The sequence below is a fragment of the Felis catus genome, chromosome B3 (assembly GCF_018350175.1).
Source record: "Felis catus isolate Fca126 chromosome B3, F.catus_Fca126_mat1.0, whole genome shotgun sequence".
Lineage (NCBI taxonomy): Eukaryota > Metazoa > Chordata > Mammalia > Carnivora > Felidae > Felis > Felis catus.
Genome location: NC_058373.1, coordinates 97,764,244 through 97,785,297, shown reverse-complemented (window position 1 = coordinate 97,785,297; position 21,054 = coordinate 97,764,244). Strand labels below are relative to the sequence as shown.

At 34.2% G+C, this 21,054-nt stretch overlaps 1 protein-coding gene across 3 annotated transcripts in view; it reads left to right on the top strand.

The window, feature by feature from the left end:
* Nucleotides 1-21,054, top strand: part of SOS2 (SOS Ras/Rho guanine nucleotide exchange factor 2) — a 90,432-nt gene that overhangs the window by 53,312 nt on the left and 16,066 nt on the right. For 2 of the 3 annotated variants that reach the window (XM_045059890.1, XM_023255675.2), the window contains 10 exons: nt 1,028-1,155; nt 2,401-3,056; nt 4,526-4,607; nt 5,987-6,109; nt 10,001-10,104; nt 11,916-12,138; nt 15,314-15,433; nt 15,602-15,764; nt 19,486-19,603; nt 20,589-20,761. In XM_045059890.1, the coding sequence (XP_044915825.1) occupies nt 1,028-1,155; nt 2,401-3,056; nt 4,526-4,607; nt 5,987-6,109; nt 10,001-10,104; nt 11,916-12,138; nt 15,314-15,433; nt 15,602-15,764; nt 19,486-19,603; nt 20,589-20,761 (1,890 nt within the window). The remainder of the gene's footprint in view (nt 1-1,027; nt 1,156-2,400; nt 3,057-4,525; nt 4,608-5,986; nt 6,110-10,000; nt 10,105-11,915; nt 12,139-15,313; nt 15,434-15,601; nt 15,765-19,485; nt 19,604-20,588; nt 20,762-21,054) is intronic. The other variant, XM_045059891.1, reaches the window with a different exon arrangement.

The window sequence follows — 21,054 nt, the reverse complement described above, 5'->3', positions numbered from 1 at the left end:
CCTCCCTCTCCCTCTCCCTCTCTTTCTCCCTCTCTTTCTCTCCCTCTCCCTCTCTTTCTCTCCCTCTCCCTCTCTTTCTCTCCCTCTCCCTCTCTTTCTCTCCCTCTCCCTCTCTTTCTCTCCCTCTCCTTCTCCCTCTCTTTCTCTCCCTCTCCCTCTCCCTCTCCTTCTCCTTCTCCCTCTCCTTCTCCTTCTCTCTCCCTCTCCTTCTCCTTCTCTCTCCCTCTCCTTCTCTCTCTCTCTCTCTCTCTCTCTCTCTCTGTGTCTCCTCTGCTTGTGTTCTTTCTTCAAAAAAAAAAAAAAACATTGGATCATCATCCAAACTGAATTATTTATTACAAGGTAAATTTTCTTTCATTTTGAGAGTGAGATACAAGAGAAATGTTGGATAAGTCCAATAAAGCCAGAGTTGTTAAAAATTTATAAACCTTATTTCTAAGTGTTAATGAGATAGAATATTGGCTTTCATGGTTTCTTGATATTTACTACAGTGGTTAATTTTATGTTGTAAAAGATACCAGTTGAATCTCAAAGATGCTGTTTGCAGAAAAGTTTATGATGGATTGGGTTGCTTAATTTTGTATACTTGATTATGTTATATAACAAAGATATGCAAGCTTTTAGACATTTCTGAAACATAAGAACTTAATCATTCAAGAATATGAAATAACTTACGTGGTTATCTTATAGTTACTAACAAAAGCAACCTGTAAGCTTCATGTTTTGCATGTTTCAAACTATTTTTATGTATCTGGAAAATGTCCAAATGTTTTTCACACTTGCTTCTTTTTCTGATTGCTCTGGCAGTAGTACTTTATATGTGTATTATATTTACATATGTAGAAAGAGACTTGGTTTCGAGAGATCAGGTATGTAATGAAATAAAAGTATAACTGGTTTTATTAAGCATATTATTAAGCATATTTAAAATTCATTTAGAGTTAATAATTTTTGTTGCTCTTTCCTCTAACTATAAGAAAAGAAAGAATTGAACAATGCAGGTTTAATATTTGTTTGTTTTTTTTAGCAATTGAAAGCATGTAGTGAAGAGCAGGAAGACAGAGAATGTTTGAACCAAGCTATTACTGCTCTTATGAATCTCCAAGGTAGTATGGACCGAATTTACAAGCAGTATTCACCTAGACGCCGACCTGGGTAATTCCAAACTGTTGAAAATATGAATGCTTCTGCATACTTCATTTATAGATCTGATGCCTAATTTTTTTTTTTTAATTTTTTTTTTCAACGTTTATTTATTTTTGGGACAGAGAGAGACAGAGCATGAACAGGGGAGGGGCAGAGAGAGAGGGAGACACAGAATCAGAAACAGGCTCCAGGCTCTGAGCCATCAGCCCAGAGCCTGACGCGGGGCTCGAACTCCCAGACCGCGAGATCGTGACCTGGCTGAAGTCGGACGCTTAACCGACTGCGCCACCCAGGCGCCCCATAAAAGAAGTCTTATTCGTAGTGATAATTGCATTCTTGAAAGTTATACTTTTTTTTTTTTAATTATTTTTTAACGTTTTTATTTATTTTTGAGACAGGGAGAGACAGAGCATGAACGGATGAACGGGGGAGGGACAGAGAGAGAGGGAGACACAGAATCAGAAGCAGGCTCCAGGCTCTGAGCCATCAGCCCAGAGCCCGACGCGGGGCTCGAACTCTTGGACCGTGAGATCGTGACCTGAGCTGAAGTCGGACGCTCAACCGACTGAGCCACCCAGGCGCCCCTGAAAGTTATACTTTTGTTTTACATTTTTCTTTTGGTCTTTGAGCTTAAAATTGGCATTGTCAGGAGCGCCTGGGTGCCTCAGTCACTTGAGCGTCCGGCTCTTGATTTTGGCTCAGGTCATGGTCTCAGGGTCCTGGAATCAAGCCCTGTGATGGGCTCTGCCCTGGGTATGGAACCTGTTTGAGATTCTCTCTCTCTCTCTCTCTCCCTCTCTCCCTCTCTCCCTCTCTCCCTCTCTCCCTCTCTCCCTCTCTTCCTCTCTCCCCCTCTCCCCCACCTTCTGTCCCCACTCAAACTCTCTCTCCCTGTCTCTCTCTAAAATTAAAAAAATTTTTAATTGGTATTGTCATATTGTTGAGATAGTATATCTTTTAAAATTTTATTAAATATAGTAACTTTTGTATGTTATATAAGAAATTTAGGATTCTTTGTAACTTTAGTTCGTATGGCATTTGGAATGAAATACAGTTTCTGTAGTACTTTTCTTTCACAATAATGAAATTGAGGCATGTGTCTGTTGTGGCAAAGTTAGTAGGAGGAAGTAATGCTGAGCGCAAAATCTAGTGTTTGATTATTTAATATTTTTATCACTTGATTTGAGGTAGCTTAAAGAAATTTGGATTGCTTAGTCATTGAAAAAGCTAAATTTATCTTTTTTTTTTTTTTAGGGATCCTATTTGCCCTTTTTATAATCGTCACTTAAGAAGCAAGCATCTGGCTATTAAAAAAATGAATGAAATTCAGAAAAACATAGATGGATGGGAAGGCAAAGATATTGGACAGTGTTGTAATGAATTCATTATGGAAGGTCCATTGACACGAATTGGTGCTAAACATGAACGGCATATTTTTCTCTTTGATGGCTTAATGATTAGCTGTAAGCCCAATCATAGCCAGTCACGCCTTCCAGGTTACAGTAGTGCAGAATACAGATTAAAAGAAAAATTTGTCATGAGGAAAATACAAATATGTGATAAAGAAGATACCTGTGAGTGTAAACATGCTTTTGAAATAGTATCCAAAGATGAAAACAGCATAATATTTGCTGCTAAGTCTGCTGAAGAGAAAAATAATTGGATGGCCGCACTTATTTCTCTTCACTATCGTAGTACACTAGATCGAATGCTAGATTCAGTGTTATTGAAAGAAGAAAATGAGCAGCCACTGAGATTACCAAGTCCTGAAGTGTATCGTTTTGTGGTAAAAGACTCTGAGGAAAACATTGTTTTTGAAGACAACTTGCAAAGTAGAAGTGGAATTCCCATCATTAAAGGAGGAACTGTGGTGAAATTAATTGAAAGGTTAACATATCATATGTATGCAGGTATGTGAAACTCATTACAAATGCTTGCTTACCTGGGTTGTGCCATTTTTGGGGCACCCGACTGGCTCAGTCTGTTAAGCGTCTGACTCTTGATTTTGACTCAGGTCATGATCTCACAGTTTGTGAGTTCGAGCCCCACGTCTGGCTGTGTGCTGACAGAACAGGGCCTGCTTGGGATTCTGTCTCTCCCCCCCGCCTCTCTGTTCCTTCCCTGCTTGTGCTGTCTGTCTCTCTCCAGATAAATAAATAAACTTAAAAAAAAAGTTTGCCACTTGTGATGAGCACCAGTTTTTGTACATAAGTGATGAATCACTAAATTCTACTCCTGAAGCCAATATTACCCTGTATGTTAACTAACTAGAATTTTTTTTAAAAACTTGAAGCAAAAAGAAAAAAATGCTTGAGGCATGGAAAAAAAGGGATTGCTTCTAAAATATAAAAAGAATTCCATAGGATCAAAGGGAATAAATAACTAATTAAATGTCTCTAAAATACAGTATTGTTGGTGCACATGGGGTGGCTTAGTTGGTGAAGCGTCTGACTTGGCTCAGGTCATAATCTCACGGTTCATGGGTTTGAGCCCCACGTCGGGCTCTGCACTGACAGTGCGGAGCCTGCTTGGGATTTTCTCTTTTTCCCTCTCTCTCTCTCTGCCCATCCCCCACTGTGCTCTCTCTCTTTCTCTCTCTCTCTCTCTCTCTCTCTCTCTCTCTCTGTCTCTCTCTGAAAATAAACTTAAAAATATATATGTATAGTATTGTTAACTTCATTAATTATTAAATATTCATAAAAATTGTATGACTCTTAAATTGGAAAACAGTCCTCATTTATCAAGAAATACCATGGGGTGCCTGGGGGGCTCGGTTAAGTATCCAACTTTGGCTGAGGTCACGATCTTACGGTTTGTGGGTTTCGAGCCCTGCGTCGGGCTCTGTTCAGACAGAGCCTGGAGCCTGCTGTGGATTCTGTGTTTCCCTCTCTTTCTGCCCCTCCCCTGCTCGTGCTCTGTCTCTCTCTGTCCCTCAAAAATAATAAACATTAAAAATTGTTTTTAATTAAAAAAAAAAGAAATCCCATAATTGGCAGGAAGACCATGGTGGGAGGAACCAGAATAAAAAGAAAAAGGAAAAGGGGCACCTGGGTGGCTCAGTAGGTTAAGCTTCTGACTTCTGCTGAGGTCACGATCTTATTGTTCAGAGTTCAAGCCCTCCATTGGGCTCTTTGCTGACACCTCAGAGCCTGGAACCTGTTTCAGATTCTGTATCTCCCTCTCTGTCTCTGCCCCCCTCCTGCTCTCACGCGTGCACGCTCTCGCTCTCTCTCTCTCGCTCTCTCTCGCTCTCTCTCTCTCTCAAAAATAAATTAACATTGAAAAAAAAAGGAGGAAGTCCTCCAAAATATGCTACTTTGAATTAATGAAACTGAATAAATTGAACATACGTCCCATTTTATACTCTTTATCTTTTCAGATCCCAATTTTGTCCGTACTTTTCTTACTACATACCGTTCATTTTGTAAACCACAGGAATTACTAAGCTTACTGATTGAACGGTAAGAAAAATATTTATTTTACTTAACACTTGATAAAAAGTTAACTACTTTGTTCCTTGCAAAGTGATGGGGACCTAGTATGTGCTCAGCTAGTTTTTGAACATAATATATTTGGCATTAAATTGGTAGTATTACTGTTCTCTTCAAACAATGTGCTCATTGAAATATCTTTTATAACAGAGGTCTCTTCAGATCATAGCAATATTTATAGTGGTAATCAAAAAGACCTAATTTTGAGTATGTATTTAAATGAGTTTTTGGGGGGCAATAAAAACTTCCTTAAAAGAGACTTTTTTACTTGTCACTTTAAAACCATTTATATGTCACTTTAAAACCATTTATATGTCATTTCAAACCATATAAAAGAGTAAATGGAAGAGTACAGTAAACCCCATTTATTCATCATCCAGCTTCAGTAATTATCAACCCATTTTTCATCTCTTTCCCTACTGACTTCAATACTCTAACCCAGGATTATTTAGAAGTAAATCCTACACAACATATTTCATCTGTAAATATTTTCATTTTCCAAAAGATAAATACTCTTATTAAAAACATAATTAAAGTCTTATATGTAAAAAAATTAACAGTTCTTTCATTATGATTAGTTTTTTAAAAACTCTAAGTTTTGGATTGAATTTTTCTTCTTTAGATAGTGTCTGGGCTCCAAAATAATTTTTGTTTCACATATAAAAACCTAATACCAGAATTACATCTTCACCTGTATCATTATGTTGTACTGTGAAACTAAGTTTACCAGACTGAATCAGTGTAATGTGCTATGAAGATCTAGTTAGTTGTATTTCCATGTCCAAAATAAGGAAAGCACATTTCTTAGACTCCTATTTTAGCTATATTTCCTATGATTGGGCAAGGTTTCCTTTTATTTGTTTGTTTTAGCTTTGATTGTTACCTTATCCACTTAAGTGTGTTCTTCAAATATTGTTTAAAATTCAGTTTGGGCCTTCTCTTGTATGTATAGTCATTTAAGGAAGTTTATGTCTAATTTTAACAAAATAAATATTAAGGACAGATTATTAGATATACCAATTCTGTTACATCATTTAAGAAAGTTTTTCTTATAGATTATTTTTATATAGCTTGATCTTTTTAATTGACCTTTTCTGTATTGATCAGTGCTAGTTACCAAACTTGTTTTGATAAAAGTAAGAATATTAAACCTTCCTACTGTATAGCTAAAGAACAATTTCTTACAGTATGGAATACTTCGGGGAAAGTTTATCAGTAATTGCACTTTTCACATAAATGATAAGAAAGAAAGTTGCTTAAATAAAATATTTTTTCTGTTGTATTTTAAATCCTTTTCATTTGTATATGAAACAAAAAATTTCTCTCATTTTGCTTCTTTTTTTTCTTAGATTTGAAATTCCAGAGCCAGAACCTACTGAAGCAGATAAATTGGCAGTAGAGAAAGGCGAACAGCCAATCAGTGCAGACCTTAAAAGGTTTCGCAAGGAATATGTCCAACCAGTACAACTTAGGTTTGGCCTGAATATTTTATTTTTTATGTGCTGTTCAGTTTTCAATATACAGTTAGCATACCAGGATACCTATTAAGTAAAAATTATAAAATTTTATGTGAGTGTGCCTACTGTCAACTTTGCTCCTCCTCCTTTGTGATCATCTAGTAATTCTGGGCTATTTTATAGTTTATGATATTTATGGAATCTATAGCTCTTTCCCCATTATTCTCACACAAAACATAGACATTTATTACTTCATCTAAAAAATCATTTCAGCAATTTCTAAAAATGTTAATTGATAATAGCAGCTGCTAGCTGTTAGGTACTCACTGTGTACCTAAATGCCTTATCGTTTTTATCTCATCCTCATAACACAGTTACTACTTTATATATGAAAGAAATTGAAACTTATATGAGGAAATTGAAACTTAGCAAGATAAAGTAATTTGAGATAGGTCATATAAAGAGAACAGCAGGACAGGTTTCAGACTCCATTTTGACTTCTTAAGCCCGTGTTCGTTTTTTATACCACTGAGATTGGAAATTGGAAGCTCCTTTGACTAGCTCTCTTTACAGTCCCTAATTGTACATGATCTAAATATTTTTTTCTTTGTAACTATTAAGATTCCTTGATTATTGCTAACTAATAAATTACAACTTTGGAACTGAGTATATGATTTATTTTCCAGGATAATTGTCACAAATGAATGTAGTTTCAGAGAAATGTAGAGTTCCCAGCTACATGACTCTCAGCCAAAACTTTAAAAAATTTAAGGGGTACCTGGCTGGCTCAGTCAGAGCATGCGACTCTTGATTTTGGGGTTGTGAATTTGAGCTCTGTGTTCGGTAATAATAGTCATGTATTCTATTTTAAATGTTTAAGTGGCTTTAAAAAATATATCCCTATATAATTTGAGCAATAGCTAAGATTAGCTAGGGGAAGCCATCTTGGAAGAGGTAAATCTGAGTGCCCCTAAAGGGTGTATAGGATTTAGGTAGGCAGAAAATGACCATAGGTATTCAAGGTCCTGGGAAATAGTATGAACAAAGGCAAGAAGACAAAAGTGAGAATGGTGTGCAGACGAAATAAGTACGGAAACTAACTCAACAGAAATGAAGACAATGTATTGCAAGAAGTAGTAGGGGTATTAACTATATGGAATGAATGGGGTGGAATTCAAGATGGCCTTGAAATACAAGCCAGGTTGTTAAAACAGTCCTACAAACATTAAAGAATTTTTAGCAATGATGGTAATTTTTATAACAATCGTAACATTTTCTATTGTTGTATTGCAAAATTTTTAACATAAATGAAGTTTGAGAGAATTTTACAGTGAGAGTTCATACATCCACCACCTAGATCTACTGTTAATTTTGCTATATTTATTTTATCACACATATATTCATTTATTATTCTTCTTTTGGTCCATTAATCGTCAAATTTAGGGGACGTATTTCAAAGTACACTTCTTAAATACTTCAATTTGTATATCATTAAAAGTGCATTATTTGTTTATTGTACTTTTGCATCTTTTTTTTAAGTTTATTTAAAGAGTGAGTACATGTGCATACACATGCACACACATGAGTGGAAGAGGAGTAGGAGAGAAGAGGAGAGAGAATCCCAAGCAGGCTCTGAGCTGTCAGCACAGAGCCTGATGTGGGGCTTGATTTCATAAACTAAGATTCTGACCTGAGTCAAAATCGAGTTGGTTGCTCAACCAGTTGCCCCCCAGTAGCCCCAAAACAATCACATCTTAAATGTACTTTGGTTGAATTTTAACAAATACATACATCTCTATAATCCAAACTCCTTTCAAGATATAAATGTTCCCATCACCTCAGAAAGTTTTCTCATGCCCATTCTAATCAATTTTTGTCCTCATTGCCCAAAGCAGTATTCATCTTCCTCCATAGATTGGTTTTACCTGTTTCAGAATTTCATATAAATGGATTCTTATGTACTCTTTTGTGTCTGACATTTTTCACTCATCATGCTTCTGAGCATGTTTTTGCTTGTGTCAGTAGTTTCTTCTGTTTTATTGCTAAGGTAGCAATATGAATATACCACAGTTTTTTTTCCCACTGAAGGACACCTGGGTTCTTTTCAGTTTTTTATTACTATGAATAAAGCTGCTATGAACTTTATTTTATAAATCTTTTGTGAATATATTTTTTCATATGTCTTGGGTAAATAACTCAGAGTGGAGTGGCTAGCTTTGTATTTATATTTTTGGTTTTAAAAGAAACTGTCGAATCTTTCCCCAAAGTGATTGTTCTTTATTACACTCTTACCACCAATGTATGAGAGTTCCAGTTGCTCCATATCCTCACCAACATTTAGTTATGTCAGTCTTTATATTTTAGCTGAACTGGTGGGGTATAGTGGTATGTCTTTGTAGTTTTAATTTGCATTTTTCTTTTAAAAAAAATTTTTTTTACATTTATTTATATTTGAAAGACAGAGCACTAGTGGGGGAGGGGCAGACAGAGAGGGAGATACAGAATCTGAAGCAGGCTCCAGGCTCTAAGCTTTCAGCACAGAGCCTGATGCAGGGCTCGAACTCACGAGCTGTGAGATCATGACCCAATTGGAAGTCAGACGCTTAACTGAGTGAGCCACCCAGGTGCCCCATCTGTTTACATTTTCTTAATAATGTCTTTTGGTCAATGGAAGTTTTTAATTTTGATGAAGTCTAATTAGATTTTTTTTCCTGTACATGATACTAATTTTAAAATTACATTAGCTGCTGTAGAAATTATGAAGGACAGAAATTGGCAACAGATTGACCTAAGTGTGAACTAGAAGTTAACAGTTTTGTTTCTTTGAAATATTTTCTAAGCCACCGAGTCTACCAGGCACACAGTAACTTAAGATTGTTTTATTATAGGGGCGCCTGGGTGGCGCAGTCGGTTAAGCGTCTGACTTCAGCCAGGTCACGATCTCGCGGTCTGTGAGTTCGAGCCCCGCGTCAGGCTCTGGGCTGATGGCTCGGAGCCTGGAGCCTGTTTCTGATTCTGTGTCTCCCTCTCTCTCTGGCCCTCCCCCGTTCATGCTCTGTCTCTCTCTGTCCCAAAAATAAAATAAAAAATGTTGAAAAAAAAATTAAAAAAAAAAAGATTGTTTTATTATAGATAACATGACAGAGATTGGGAATTTAAAGTTTTTTCTTAGCCTGGGAGAAAAACTAAAGTCGGGTGGGGTTGGGGGGGGAGAGAGAAGCTAACCTATAAATGGTCATTTTTTAAAATAATGAAGAAAAAATTCTAAAGTAATTAATTTACACTATCATTATGTAGTGTTATATTTGTTATATATAATGTTATATTTATACAGATAGATTAAATCTCTGTTTGCAAGGTTGTAAGAGTCATTTTTGAGGTACTACAAAACAAAACAGCTCTGTCAGAAATATTTTTATCTTGACATAAAATAAGGAAATGTGGGCATAACTATAGATAAGAGAAGTCTGATGATAGCACTTGAGTTTGGAAACAAATACATTAATCTTATTTGATTTGCCATTTTATGTGAAAAATATATCAATTTAGATCTTTAAAAAAAATCCTTTTCAATTTAAGAATTTAAAATAGTGTTTGTACTGTACAGAAGATGAATTTTCTACATATCTATAAAGAAAAGTTACTTTTCCTAAGCATAAAGGGGTAGTTAAATATGGAAACTACAATTTTTATGCTTATAAATATTTTTAAAGTATAATTTTAAAACAATAAATTAGTCTTGAGACCGGTTTTCACATCATTGAAGTACTTAAGGTTTTAACTAAATACAAAATAGAGACTCTGAGTGTTATATTGGCCCTTGTATATAAAGTTGTCACTATGATATTAGAGAAGTAGAAGAAGCTTAGGTTTTGCTAAAATGTGTTTCTTTCCATTTTTTTTTAGGATCTTAAATGTGTTTCGGCACTGGGTTGAACATCATTTTTATGACTTTGAAAGAGATTTGGAGTTGCTTGAGAGACTAGAATCCTTCATTTCAAGTGTAAGAGGTATATTATTTAAAGGTTTGATTGAATCTTATGTTGCACATGAGTTGATTTTTAAATTTGACTTTTAAATAAGCTAAACTATTATATGTATTTTAACAGTTGAAATAACATTTGGTATGGTTTATAGACTCTAAGGAACTCACATGTTAGAGCCACTGGAAGTCTGAGAACCTTACCTTTTCAAGTTTTTTAGGAGAATCTTTCTTTAAAAGAAGTTATAAGTCTTCTTTAATAAACATTTAAAATTTTATCTCAAGGTTTCCATTCTTTCAACTAATTTTATCTATTTTCGTGTTCTCCTTAATCTTATTCTTTAGTTTTGAATGGTTAACAGCTTTTCAAAATGATATTTACTTCTGGAAAAGTCTTTGTATATTTTTAGCACCTGAAAGATAGGACTTTCCTATCTGAAGTTTCAGAGCACAGCCCATGAAATTAAATTCTGCACCACGAACATTTAAGCAAATGTATATTATTGAATCAAGATCATTTATCTAACAGTATAAGGCATTAATTAAGAATAGTTTAAACCTAACTTCTCTCCTACTTGTTTTTACTTAAGGGGGATTTTATTTAAAATAGAGACTGTGATTCCTTTGTTTCAGCTTTGAGATGTTTAAGGTACATTATCATCATGTGTGCCTTGATACTTGTTTTTGGTAGTAAATTAATTTTTTTGTATTATTTTCTTAATGAGGACACTAAATTATATATGATCTAAGAAACTCCTAAAATAATATATGTAGGGGCACCTGGGTGGCTCAGTGGATTGAGCATCTGACTTTTGATTTTGGCTCGGGTCATGATCCCAGGGTCGTGGGATCCAGTCCAATGTTGGGCTCTGCATTAAGTGTGCAACCTGCTTAAGATTGTCTCTTTCTCCCTCTGTCCCTCTCCCCCACTCACACTCACTCTTTCTCTCTCTCTAAAATAAAAAAAATACATATATGTATTAGAATAAAGCAAGTAAAGGGTTATGTTAATGTCTGAAGTTGATGTCGTAAGGCCTTTCTGAAGTAAGTTATACCACAGCATAACCAAATAGTGATGAGGGAAAGTTTCTTTTTATAAAAATATTTTAATAAATGGAGAAGGAATGATAGAATTAGAATATTACTATTTTTCAACTCCCTAATATTGTAACAAGAGAAGTAACTGGACATTATATGCTGGCTGTTGGAACTATTCGTGCAAGTATTCATGTCAAAAAATTGATCCTATATCGTATCACATCTCTGTGCATGTGATTTACAGAAAAAACAGGGAACAGAGATACCACAAAAACAATTGGAAAAATTCAGACTTGGGAAATACCACAAGGCAGATGATTCCATTTTAACAAGTGAATTGCAAGCAAAAATGAGAGAGAAAAGGAGAGACTGTAAATTGATGAAAAGAGATTTGAGACACTGACTCAGTGCAATTTATAGTTCATGTTCAAACCCTATTTCGAAGAAACCAACTATTAGAAAGAATTTATCAGAGAATCAGGGAAATCTGAGCACTAATTAGATATTTGATGATATTAAGTTATTGTCATTTTTATATATGATAATGGTATTGTGGTCATTTAAAAAAAGTGTTTAATTTTTTAGATACATACTTAAATACAAATGAAATAATATGATATACTTGTTTCACAATAACATGGGGGGTGGAGGGAGGGCACGAGTGGGGTTAGATGAAACCAAAATTGGCCATGAGTTGATAATTATTGAAGCTGGGTGAAGATCAGAGATTATATAAAGATTTGCAGTCAGTCTGTCAAGTTAAAAGTATTTTTTTATTTGTACTCTGCAACACAAACATAGGGAAAGCTATGAAGAAGTGGGTAGAGTCAATTGCTAAGATCATCAAGAGGAAGAAACAAGCTCAGGCAAATGGAATAAGCCATAATATTACCTTTGAGAGTCCACCTCCACCAATTGAATGGCATATTAGCAGACCAGGACAGTTTGAAACATTTGATCTTATGACACTTCATCCAATAGAAATTGCACGTCAGCTGACACTTTTGGAATCTGATCTCTACAGGTAAACAATTAATGTTCATTTGCTGCTCTGTTTTCAAGAATCTTAAACATACCTCTGTCTATTTTCAGAACATTTTGCAAATTATTTATGAATGCTTAAAAATGCCTCATGTCGGGGTGCCTGGGTGGCTCAGTCGGTTGAGCATCCGACTTCGGCTTAGGGTCATGATCTCACGGTTCATGGGTTCGAGCCCCGCGTCAGGCTCTGTGCTGATGGCTCAGGGCCTGAAGCCTGCTTCAGATTCTGTGTCTCCCTCTCTCTCTGCCCCTCCCCTGCTCACACTCTGTCTCTCTCTCAAAAATAAATAAAGATTAAAAGAAATTTTTTTAAAAAAATCCCTCATGTCTTCTTGTGGGCTTGGAGGAAAGCTCACAGCACAGTTTTTAACTACAATTTTTTTCTATAGGTAAAAGTCTTATTGCTGTTTAGGCCTAAGTAGGGCCTAGAAATCCTTCACTAGAGTAGTGGTGGAGAGAAACTATGCAGCAGAATAGCAACACTTTCAAGGCAGTCACCCAGCTTCTGCTCCTAATACTTTCTCAGGTTGCTTTAGTTGGAGTTGGTTCAGCTAAATCAGTCAGTATGGATCGGTACTCTTAAAGGCAGCTGAGTAAATAGAATATTGAGTGAGACAAGCTTTATTTTCTTTTTTCAGGTTCTACATAATCAAAATTTAAATTTGGAGTTTGAGTTAGGTTTGCTAGGCAATTGAATAACAAAATTTTTAGAAGAATAAAGATTCCATTATTTTTTGAAAGGAGTCTTAAGTACTTCAGCTGTTTGAAGTCAGTATTAACTTTAGGGGCGTCTGGGTGGTTCAGTTGGTTAAACATCTGACTTCAGCTCAGGTTATGATCTCACGCACAGCTTGTGAGTTCGAGCCCCATGTTGGGCTCTGCTGTCAACACAGAGCCCACTTCAGATCCTCTGTCCTCCCTCTGCCCCTCTATTTAAGTTAAAAATTCATATTAACTTTAAAGAAAAGTTATAAGGTGTGATGATGACCCATGCTTAAAACTTCTGAACCACTTTCTTTCATTTGTGAAATTCATTAGAAATGTGCTTGGCTGTTTACTTTGATCTGTATCCCATCATCTGTCTTTACTTGTAAAACACTTCCTGCCATTACCCTGTATCCATGCAGATCACCCATTCACAACCTAACCTTTACAGTTTCATGGTTTCATCACTTCCAATGTCATTCTCCACTCCAAATCAAAACACCTCTCGTGGTCATATTCCATATCTTGTTATCACTCCAAATCATTCTTATTTCAAAATTACTAATTCAAGCAGCTTCTAACTATAGTCTTCTCTCCTTTCAGCTTGCGTTTATCAGCTTCTTCCTCTACCATCTTTTTTTAAACCACTCTCCCTTTCCCATTACATTAGCCCTATTCTGTCTTCTTCCTAATTTAAGCTTTCTTCTTTCATTTACAACCCAGGCTCCTATGAAGAGTACAGGCCTTGCAGGTAACTGCCTCCTCCCCCAACTCTGTCAAAAAATGACCTCCCACCACTATCATTCCATCAAAAACTTTTCTGCATTTAGGAATCCCTTCCAAAATACAAATACCTTTAAGAAGTTATCCTGATTGGCAGCCACTTTTTTTTAAAGGGAAAAGCAAGAATACACAAAATTTAGTGCTAATGGAGAATGTAGGAAGGCAGCAGAGATAAAATCTTTTCCTTCTTTAGAATTGGGCTTCTGGTTCGCCCTGGCCGTGCCATTCAGAATTTAGCACACACATCAGAAGTTGTCAACATCTGATTCAGAGTGTTGTGTTGTATTTTAAGTAATTTGGAGTTCAGGTTGTTTTTTGCTTTTGTAAAGGTAGGAATGAGGGACTTGTTACATGAGATTAAAAAGCAAATAGTACTGTATCAAGTTTTTCCTCATAAAGTAACTGTTACATGAGTGGACATCAGAAACAAAACAAAAACACTTAGCTCTATGTGGACCTGCCTTCAGAACACAGAAAATAGGTTTGTTAAGTGATATGTGTATTATGGATTAAGACTAACATGTAAAACGTTGACACTGTAAACTGAATTTCTGGTGAAATAATAGAACCACATAAGAAAACTTATTTTAAAAACTGTTAGCAAGTATCCATGTATACTTGAATCTACTGATTAAAAACCTTTTTTTAATTAATTAATAGCCACGTCTGTAGGACATTGATGGGTATGCCACTGGTCAATTTTTTAAATATGTAATCCTGACTGACTGTATACAATGATTTAATCTGCTTTTATGTCTGGTTTTTTAATGAAGTAATTCAGGTATTTAAAAAAATGTAGAAAATTACATAAGGAGGGCTCATGAACAACAAAAGCATTACAAAAATGAAATCCTTACACTAATTCCTCTCAATTCCATTCCTCTTCTTTCTCCCAATAACCACTATCCTTTATTTGGTGTTTATTGTTCTTATGTATGTCTTTATAATTTATTTACATACACACATTGATCAACAGTATATAATATTGTTTTGCAGATTTAAAATAGTTTATACTTATGTATCATTCTGCAACATATTTTGCACTTAAATTGTTTCTGGTATTCAAGTTGATGAATATAGCTCTAGTTTGCTTATTCTAATTACTGTGTGATATTCCATTATATGAATGCTCCATAATTTATCTAGTCTCTTGATGATGAACCTGTAGGTTGTTTGTGATTTTTCACTCTTGGAAATAATGACTGCTTCACTGAATATTCTTACTCATGTTTTCTTATAACCTGGTGTGTCTAGAATATATACCTAGATAGAATTGTGGGGTAATTGAATATGTATATCTTCAGTATTTTGAGAAATTGCTAAATTTATTTACAAGGTGATTGTTATAGTTTTCACTTGCACATTAGCGTTGGAAAGGTGCTGTTTTTTTCACATCTTTACCCATTTGGTATCATTAGACTTTTGTTAGTCTGACAGGAGTGAAATGGCATTTTGTTGTGGTTTAATGTTCTTCTCCCTGAATAAGAGATAAAATATTTTTTCATGTTTATGTGACTATTTGGGTCCAGTCCTCTGTGATTTAAACCTGTTTATATGTTTGTCCATCTATCTTTTGGGTTGTCTTTTCCTTACTAAGTTTTAGGAGATATTTAAATAATCTTGATACTAATCATTTGTAAGTTAAGTTGGATTGATTTTTGGTTCCACAGGAAAGTCCAGCCTTCTGAACTTGTAGGGAGTGTGTGGACCAAAGAAGATAAAGAAATAAATTCTCCAAATTTATTAAAAATGATTCGCCATACCACAAATCTCACCCTCTGGTTTGAAAAGTGAGTGTTTACTTACTCTGTCTTATTACTTCTTAATAATCATAATAGAAGTCATCTATAAGCTTAAATTCTGGCTAAAAATACATTTCTTCTTTTCTAGATGAGGTGAGGAAATTGCATAATTGCATTTTAAGCCATGATTTTTTTTATTTTTATTTTTTTGGTTAGGTGCATTGTGGAAGCAGAAAATTTTGAGGAACGGGTGGCAGTACTAAGTAGAATTATAGAAATTCTGCAAGTTTTTCAAGATTTGAATAATTTCAATGGTGTATTGGAGATAGTCAGTGCAGTAAATTCAGTGTCAGTGTACAGACTAGACCATACTTTTGAGGTAAGTTTTAGGCTTAAATATTTTATCTTTTTTGGGGGGGGAGATACAATTGATGTAAAAGACACTGGTTCTACCACCAGTAGTTTTGAATGAATCCTTTATAAATCATCTTATTCCCTTAAATATATCAGTATACACTGGTAAGCCTAGGATTCTTCAAGGAATGTGTGACTTGAGACTTTGTTTAATATGCTACTTAAATGTAATGAAGTTCCAAATGGATTTTTCCAGTGACACATTGATTGTTTCAAATAAATGACAAGCATTTTAAATATAAGTATACAAATTACTTCAGTTACCTTTAGTTTAATGTATACAGTCAAAGAAAGAGGAACATGGAGAGAAGTCTTTCTAAAACTTAAAATTTGGTTTTTTAAATTATATATAAGAGTACATGTTTAGTGTTTGTTACAGAAAATTCAGAAGATACAGAAAGTATATGTTAAAAAAACACATACTCTTGGATCCAGAAATAAAAGTGCCAGACTGTATGGTTAATGTACAAAGATGTAGTTTCTGCAGCGTTAATTGTAGTAGCAGAAAACCACTAGTAGTAGTACTACTACTAGTAGTAGAAACAACCTGTATGTCCATAAATAGAATGACTTGAATACATTGTTCTACACCAACAGTGTAGAATACTATTCAGCTATAGAAAAAAAGTGAGTAGGATCTGTGTATTGTATTAAAATAATATTTGTAATATTATAGGGGAAAAACTTTAGAACAATGAGTATAATACGATTTCATTTTTATGTAACAAAACAGAGCAAACCCTAAACATGTTAGTGGAATTGCATGAGCATTGAGAAGAGTATGGAAAGATACATACTCTTTTCTTAACATTGGTTCTTTCAGTTGGTTATGATTAGAGGGGAGTGGAAGGCAAACTGCTTTCGTATATGTATTTTTCTATTTGGGTGTTTGCATTTTATTTATTTGTATGAATTTTTCATATATGAAGGATATTAACAGTTAATTATTGCCAAATATTAATCTATTTAATAGATTAATAATTTTAATTCTGACTTTGAAAAACTCTAAAGTGTAATGTATTTATTTTGAGAGGTTTAAGTTTTAGTCTCTTAATATTAGGTATAGAACAATATTTATAAACTATGTCTAAAGCCAAAAGAATAAAAATACAAACAACACCTGTATACTTGGTATCCAATTTAAGAACTCCCAATTCCATCTCCTTTTTCATCAGTTCAGAGCCAATTACCATTCTGAATTTTGTTGCTTATTATTTTCCTATAGTTTTATTATTTGTATCTCTAAACAATGTACTATTTCATTTTGCATGTTTCTTAATTATATATGAATATAGTTTTTCAAATGCTTTTTTTATGCAACATTATCTTCCTAAAATTCATCCAGGTTGGGGCACCTGAGTGGCACAGTCATTTATGCATCCAACTCTTGATCTTGGCTCAGGTCAAGATCTCACGGTTCATGAGATAGAGCCCCGCATCAGGCTCTGTGTTGATAGCGTGAAACCTGCTTGGGATTCTTTCTCTCCCTCTCTCTCTGTCCCTACCCTGCTCACGCTCTCTTTTTCTCTCTTTCCAAATAAATAAACTTAAAAAAAAAAATTCATCCAGGTTGTATCTTGCTGCTATAGTTCATTCTTTTTCATAGCTGTATCATATTATAAGAATAAATTTACCAAACTTTATTTATTTATTCATTAGTTAATGGCCATTTGCATGTTTCCAGTGTGAGGCTATTATCAGTTATAGTGCTATGAACATTCTCTAAATAAATCCTAGTGCATGCATGCACAAATTTCTCTGTTATTTACCTAGAACTACTAGATGATAGGATATGGGTATCATTAGCTATACTAGAAAATGCCAAATTGTTTTCCCAAGTAATTGTACCAGTTTATACTCCCACCAGAAATGTGTGAGTTCTGGTTGTTTTACATTCTCGCCAGTACTGACATTGTCAGTCCTTTTCATTTTCTAGTCTTGTGGTTTTGGTTGATAAGCCCCTGATTTCTAATGAGTTTGAACCTCTTTTTAAACATTTATTGGTTCTTTGTATTTCTTCTTATGGAAATTTTTTGACTTTTTAATTGTTGAGTTTTTCTTTGGAATCTGTATGAGTTCTCTTATATACTGGAACTTAGTCTTTTGTCAGTTAGTGTGTGATAATATCTCTTGTCAGATCTTCCCTTTTCACCTTTTTTTAAATGTCTTTTGATGAACAAAAGTTCTTAATGTAGTCAAATTTATTTATTTTGTCTTTTATAATTTGTGCTTTTGGGTATCTTGTTTAATTGATCTTCCTCTAAGATGTTAATGTTTTGTCTTTCACATTAAGTCCTTAATCCAGCTGAAGATAAGTTTTTCTTACATTTTTTAAAATGTTTATTTTGGGGAGGGGGAGAGAGAGAGAGAGAGCGAGCGAGCGAGCCTGAGTGGGGGAGGGGAAGAGATAGAGGCAGACATAGAAGCAAGCTCCAGGCTCTGAGCTGTCAGCATAGAGCCCCTTGTGGGGCTCAAACCCACCAGCAGCGAGATCATGACCTGAGCCAAAGTTGGACGCCTAACTGACTGAGCCACCCAGGTACGCCATAGCTGGAAATAAGTTTTCAGTATGGAGTGAGGTTGAAGTTAAATTTCATGTTTTGTTCCATATGGCTGGCTAGCCAGTTGCTTCCATACATTTATTGACAGTTTGATGGGAGTTGCATTGGTTATATAAATTGCAGTTGGTTCAATTGATGAAGAACTGACAATTTTACAGTGAGTTTTCCAAACCATGATCATGTGTATCTCTCCATTTATTTATTCATTTAATAAAGTTTTATGGTTTTCTTCATGAAGATCTCATACCTTTTTATTAGATTTATATTAGAATATTTTTTAATATCTTGTTTTCTTTATTGATGATATCTAAAAATGCAATTGATTTTTGCCTATTAGTTTTATATCCAGAAACTTTGCTAAATTCTCTGATTAATACTCTATATGTAGATTTATTTCTTCACAGACAGTTATTTCCTCTGTGAATACTGACAATTTTTCTTTTCATTTTCTAGAACTTTATTTTTTTTGTTCATGCTAGTTAGGACTTGTGTATAGTACTGAATAAAAGTTAACAACGCAGTCACCTTTGCTTTTTCCTTAAGTTAAAGGAAATGCATTGAATAGTTTCTGTCAAGTATAAAGTTTGCTGTGTGTGTGTGTGTGTGTGTGTGTGTGTGTGTGTGTGTGTACTTACAAGGTTAAAAATAATTAATTTGTAACAAATGTAATAATGAAATATAAAAGAAATGACTCTGCTTACTTGCTTTACTAAATTTTCATTCAATTCTTCTCTCCCTCCCACACCCTTCTCCTCCTTAGCAAAATCTTACCCTTAACCCCAAAAGACCTTTCAGTAGAAAGTACAAAAATATTTGAATGCTTTGGGACTATATTTCTCTCCTATAGCTATAACTTGAAACTCTGGCTAATCAGAAATATAACTAATAAGGTCTTGGGAAGAATTTTTTATTGCTTAATCATCTAATTTACATCAAAAAAACTGAAAAGTTTTATATTTATAGATAAATCATTTCAGGCAAGTACAGAAAGAAATACTACACATCCTTAATTTAAAAAGTTATTTTTCAGATATTTGCAGAATTTTATAAAATTCCAAACTCTGTGTTCATAAAATATGATTGAATTGTAAAAAACAAATTATATTCACTTCATATATTTTAAAGGCATTGCAGGAAAGAAAAAGGAGAATTTTGGATGAAGCTGTGGAATTAAGTCAAGATCACTTTAAAAAATACCTAGTAAAACTTAAGTCAATCAATCCACCTTGTGTGCCTTTTTTTGGTAAGTTACTAAATATAGATTTATGCTTACATTTTAGGTACAGTTTTTTGTAGCCAAGAGATACCAGCCTTTAAAGGCAGATTGTCCCAATTTTTATATCTGAGCATATCTCAGATAGTAGCTGTTCATATTGATAAATAAAACTTAAAGTCTCTACTTCCCTGTCTTTAACATAAGGTTATAAAAATTATCTCATAGAGTTGTTGTAAGGAGCTCTGTAGAGTCTTTCTATAGAAGCACTAATCCCATTCACTAGGGCTCCATCTTCATGATTTAAGCACTTCCTGAAGACCCCATCTCCTAATACTATCACATTGGGCATTAGGATTTCAACATAGGAATTTTGAACAAACATGTATGCCTGTGTATACACACACATACACAACCAGTTATGTTAACCAAAAATATCTCTAGCCAATCCCAAATATCCCCTATAGGACAAAATTGTCCCCCCCATTGAGAGCTACTGATTTAAATGAACCCATAATTATGTATGAAAAAGAAGCTAAAAACTTTCTTACTATCCCAGAGTGAGGAATAATTCTTTTTCTATCTAAATTATGGGCTTTGGGAAAACAGAGGATTAGTTTATAAATCTGTAGTCTTATCACCAGAATTGGCTTAAAATTTATTTATTGATCATTATTTAAGATCATTGGCATTAAATATTTATAATCAAATATTAAAATGGTTAGAACATATATAACACTTATAATTTAGACTTTGTGAGTGAATCCTTTTATTTTAGGCTATTAGTCTAAGAAAGAAGCCTTTTCTAAACCCTAATTTTCTTTTTATTTTTAATTCTTCCCATGTTAAAAAAATTCCTAATGTAAAATTGATTAATACACCTATCAGAGACTTAACATTTTAGGGGTAGAATTGCTGGATTATAGGATGTCTTTCAACTTTATTAGAACAGTTGTTTTTTCAAATGGTTGATTAAGTAACAAATTTTATAACTTCAAATACTTTTTTTTACTAGGAATATATTTAACAAATATTCTGAAAACTGAAGAAGGGAATAATGATTTTTTAAAAAAGAAAGGGAAAGATTTAATCAATTTCAGTAAGAGGAGGAAAGTAGCTGAAATTACTGGAGAAATTCAGCAGTATCAGAATCAACCTTACTGTTTACGGATAGAACCAGAAATGAGGGTAAATATTTTCTTTGCTTATCCTTAAAAGAGAACATAATAAATCCTCTGCAATCTGTAAGAAATATCATAACCACATGTTATGCCACCTATTTTACTATAAAAATAATATAGTAAGTTAATAACTAATAGATAGAAGTAAATATTAGATGTTCTGTGCTAACAATATGCAGTAATTATTATTAGGTACTGGAGGCCTGGCTGGCTCAGTTGGTAGAGCATGTGGCTTTTGATCTCAGGGTTGTAGGTTCGAGCCCCATAGTTGGGTGTAGAAATTACTTAAAAATGAAATCT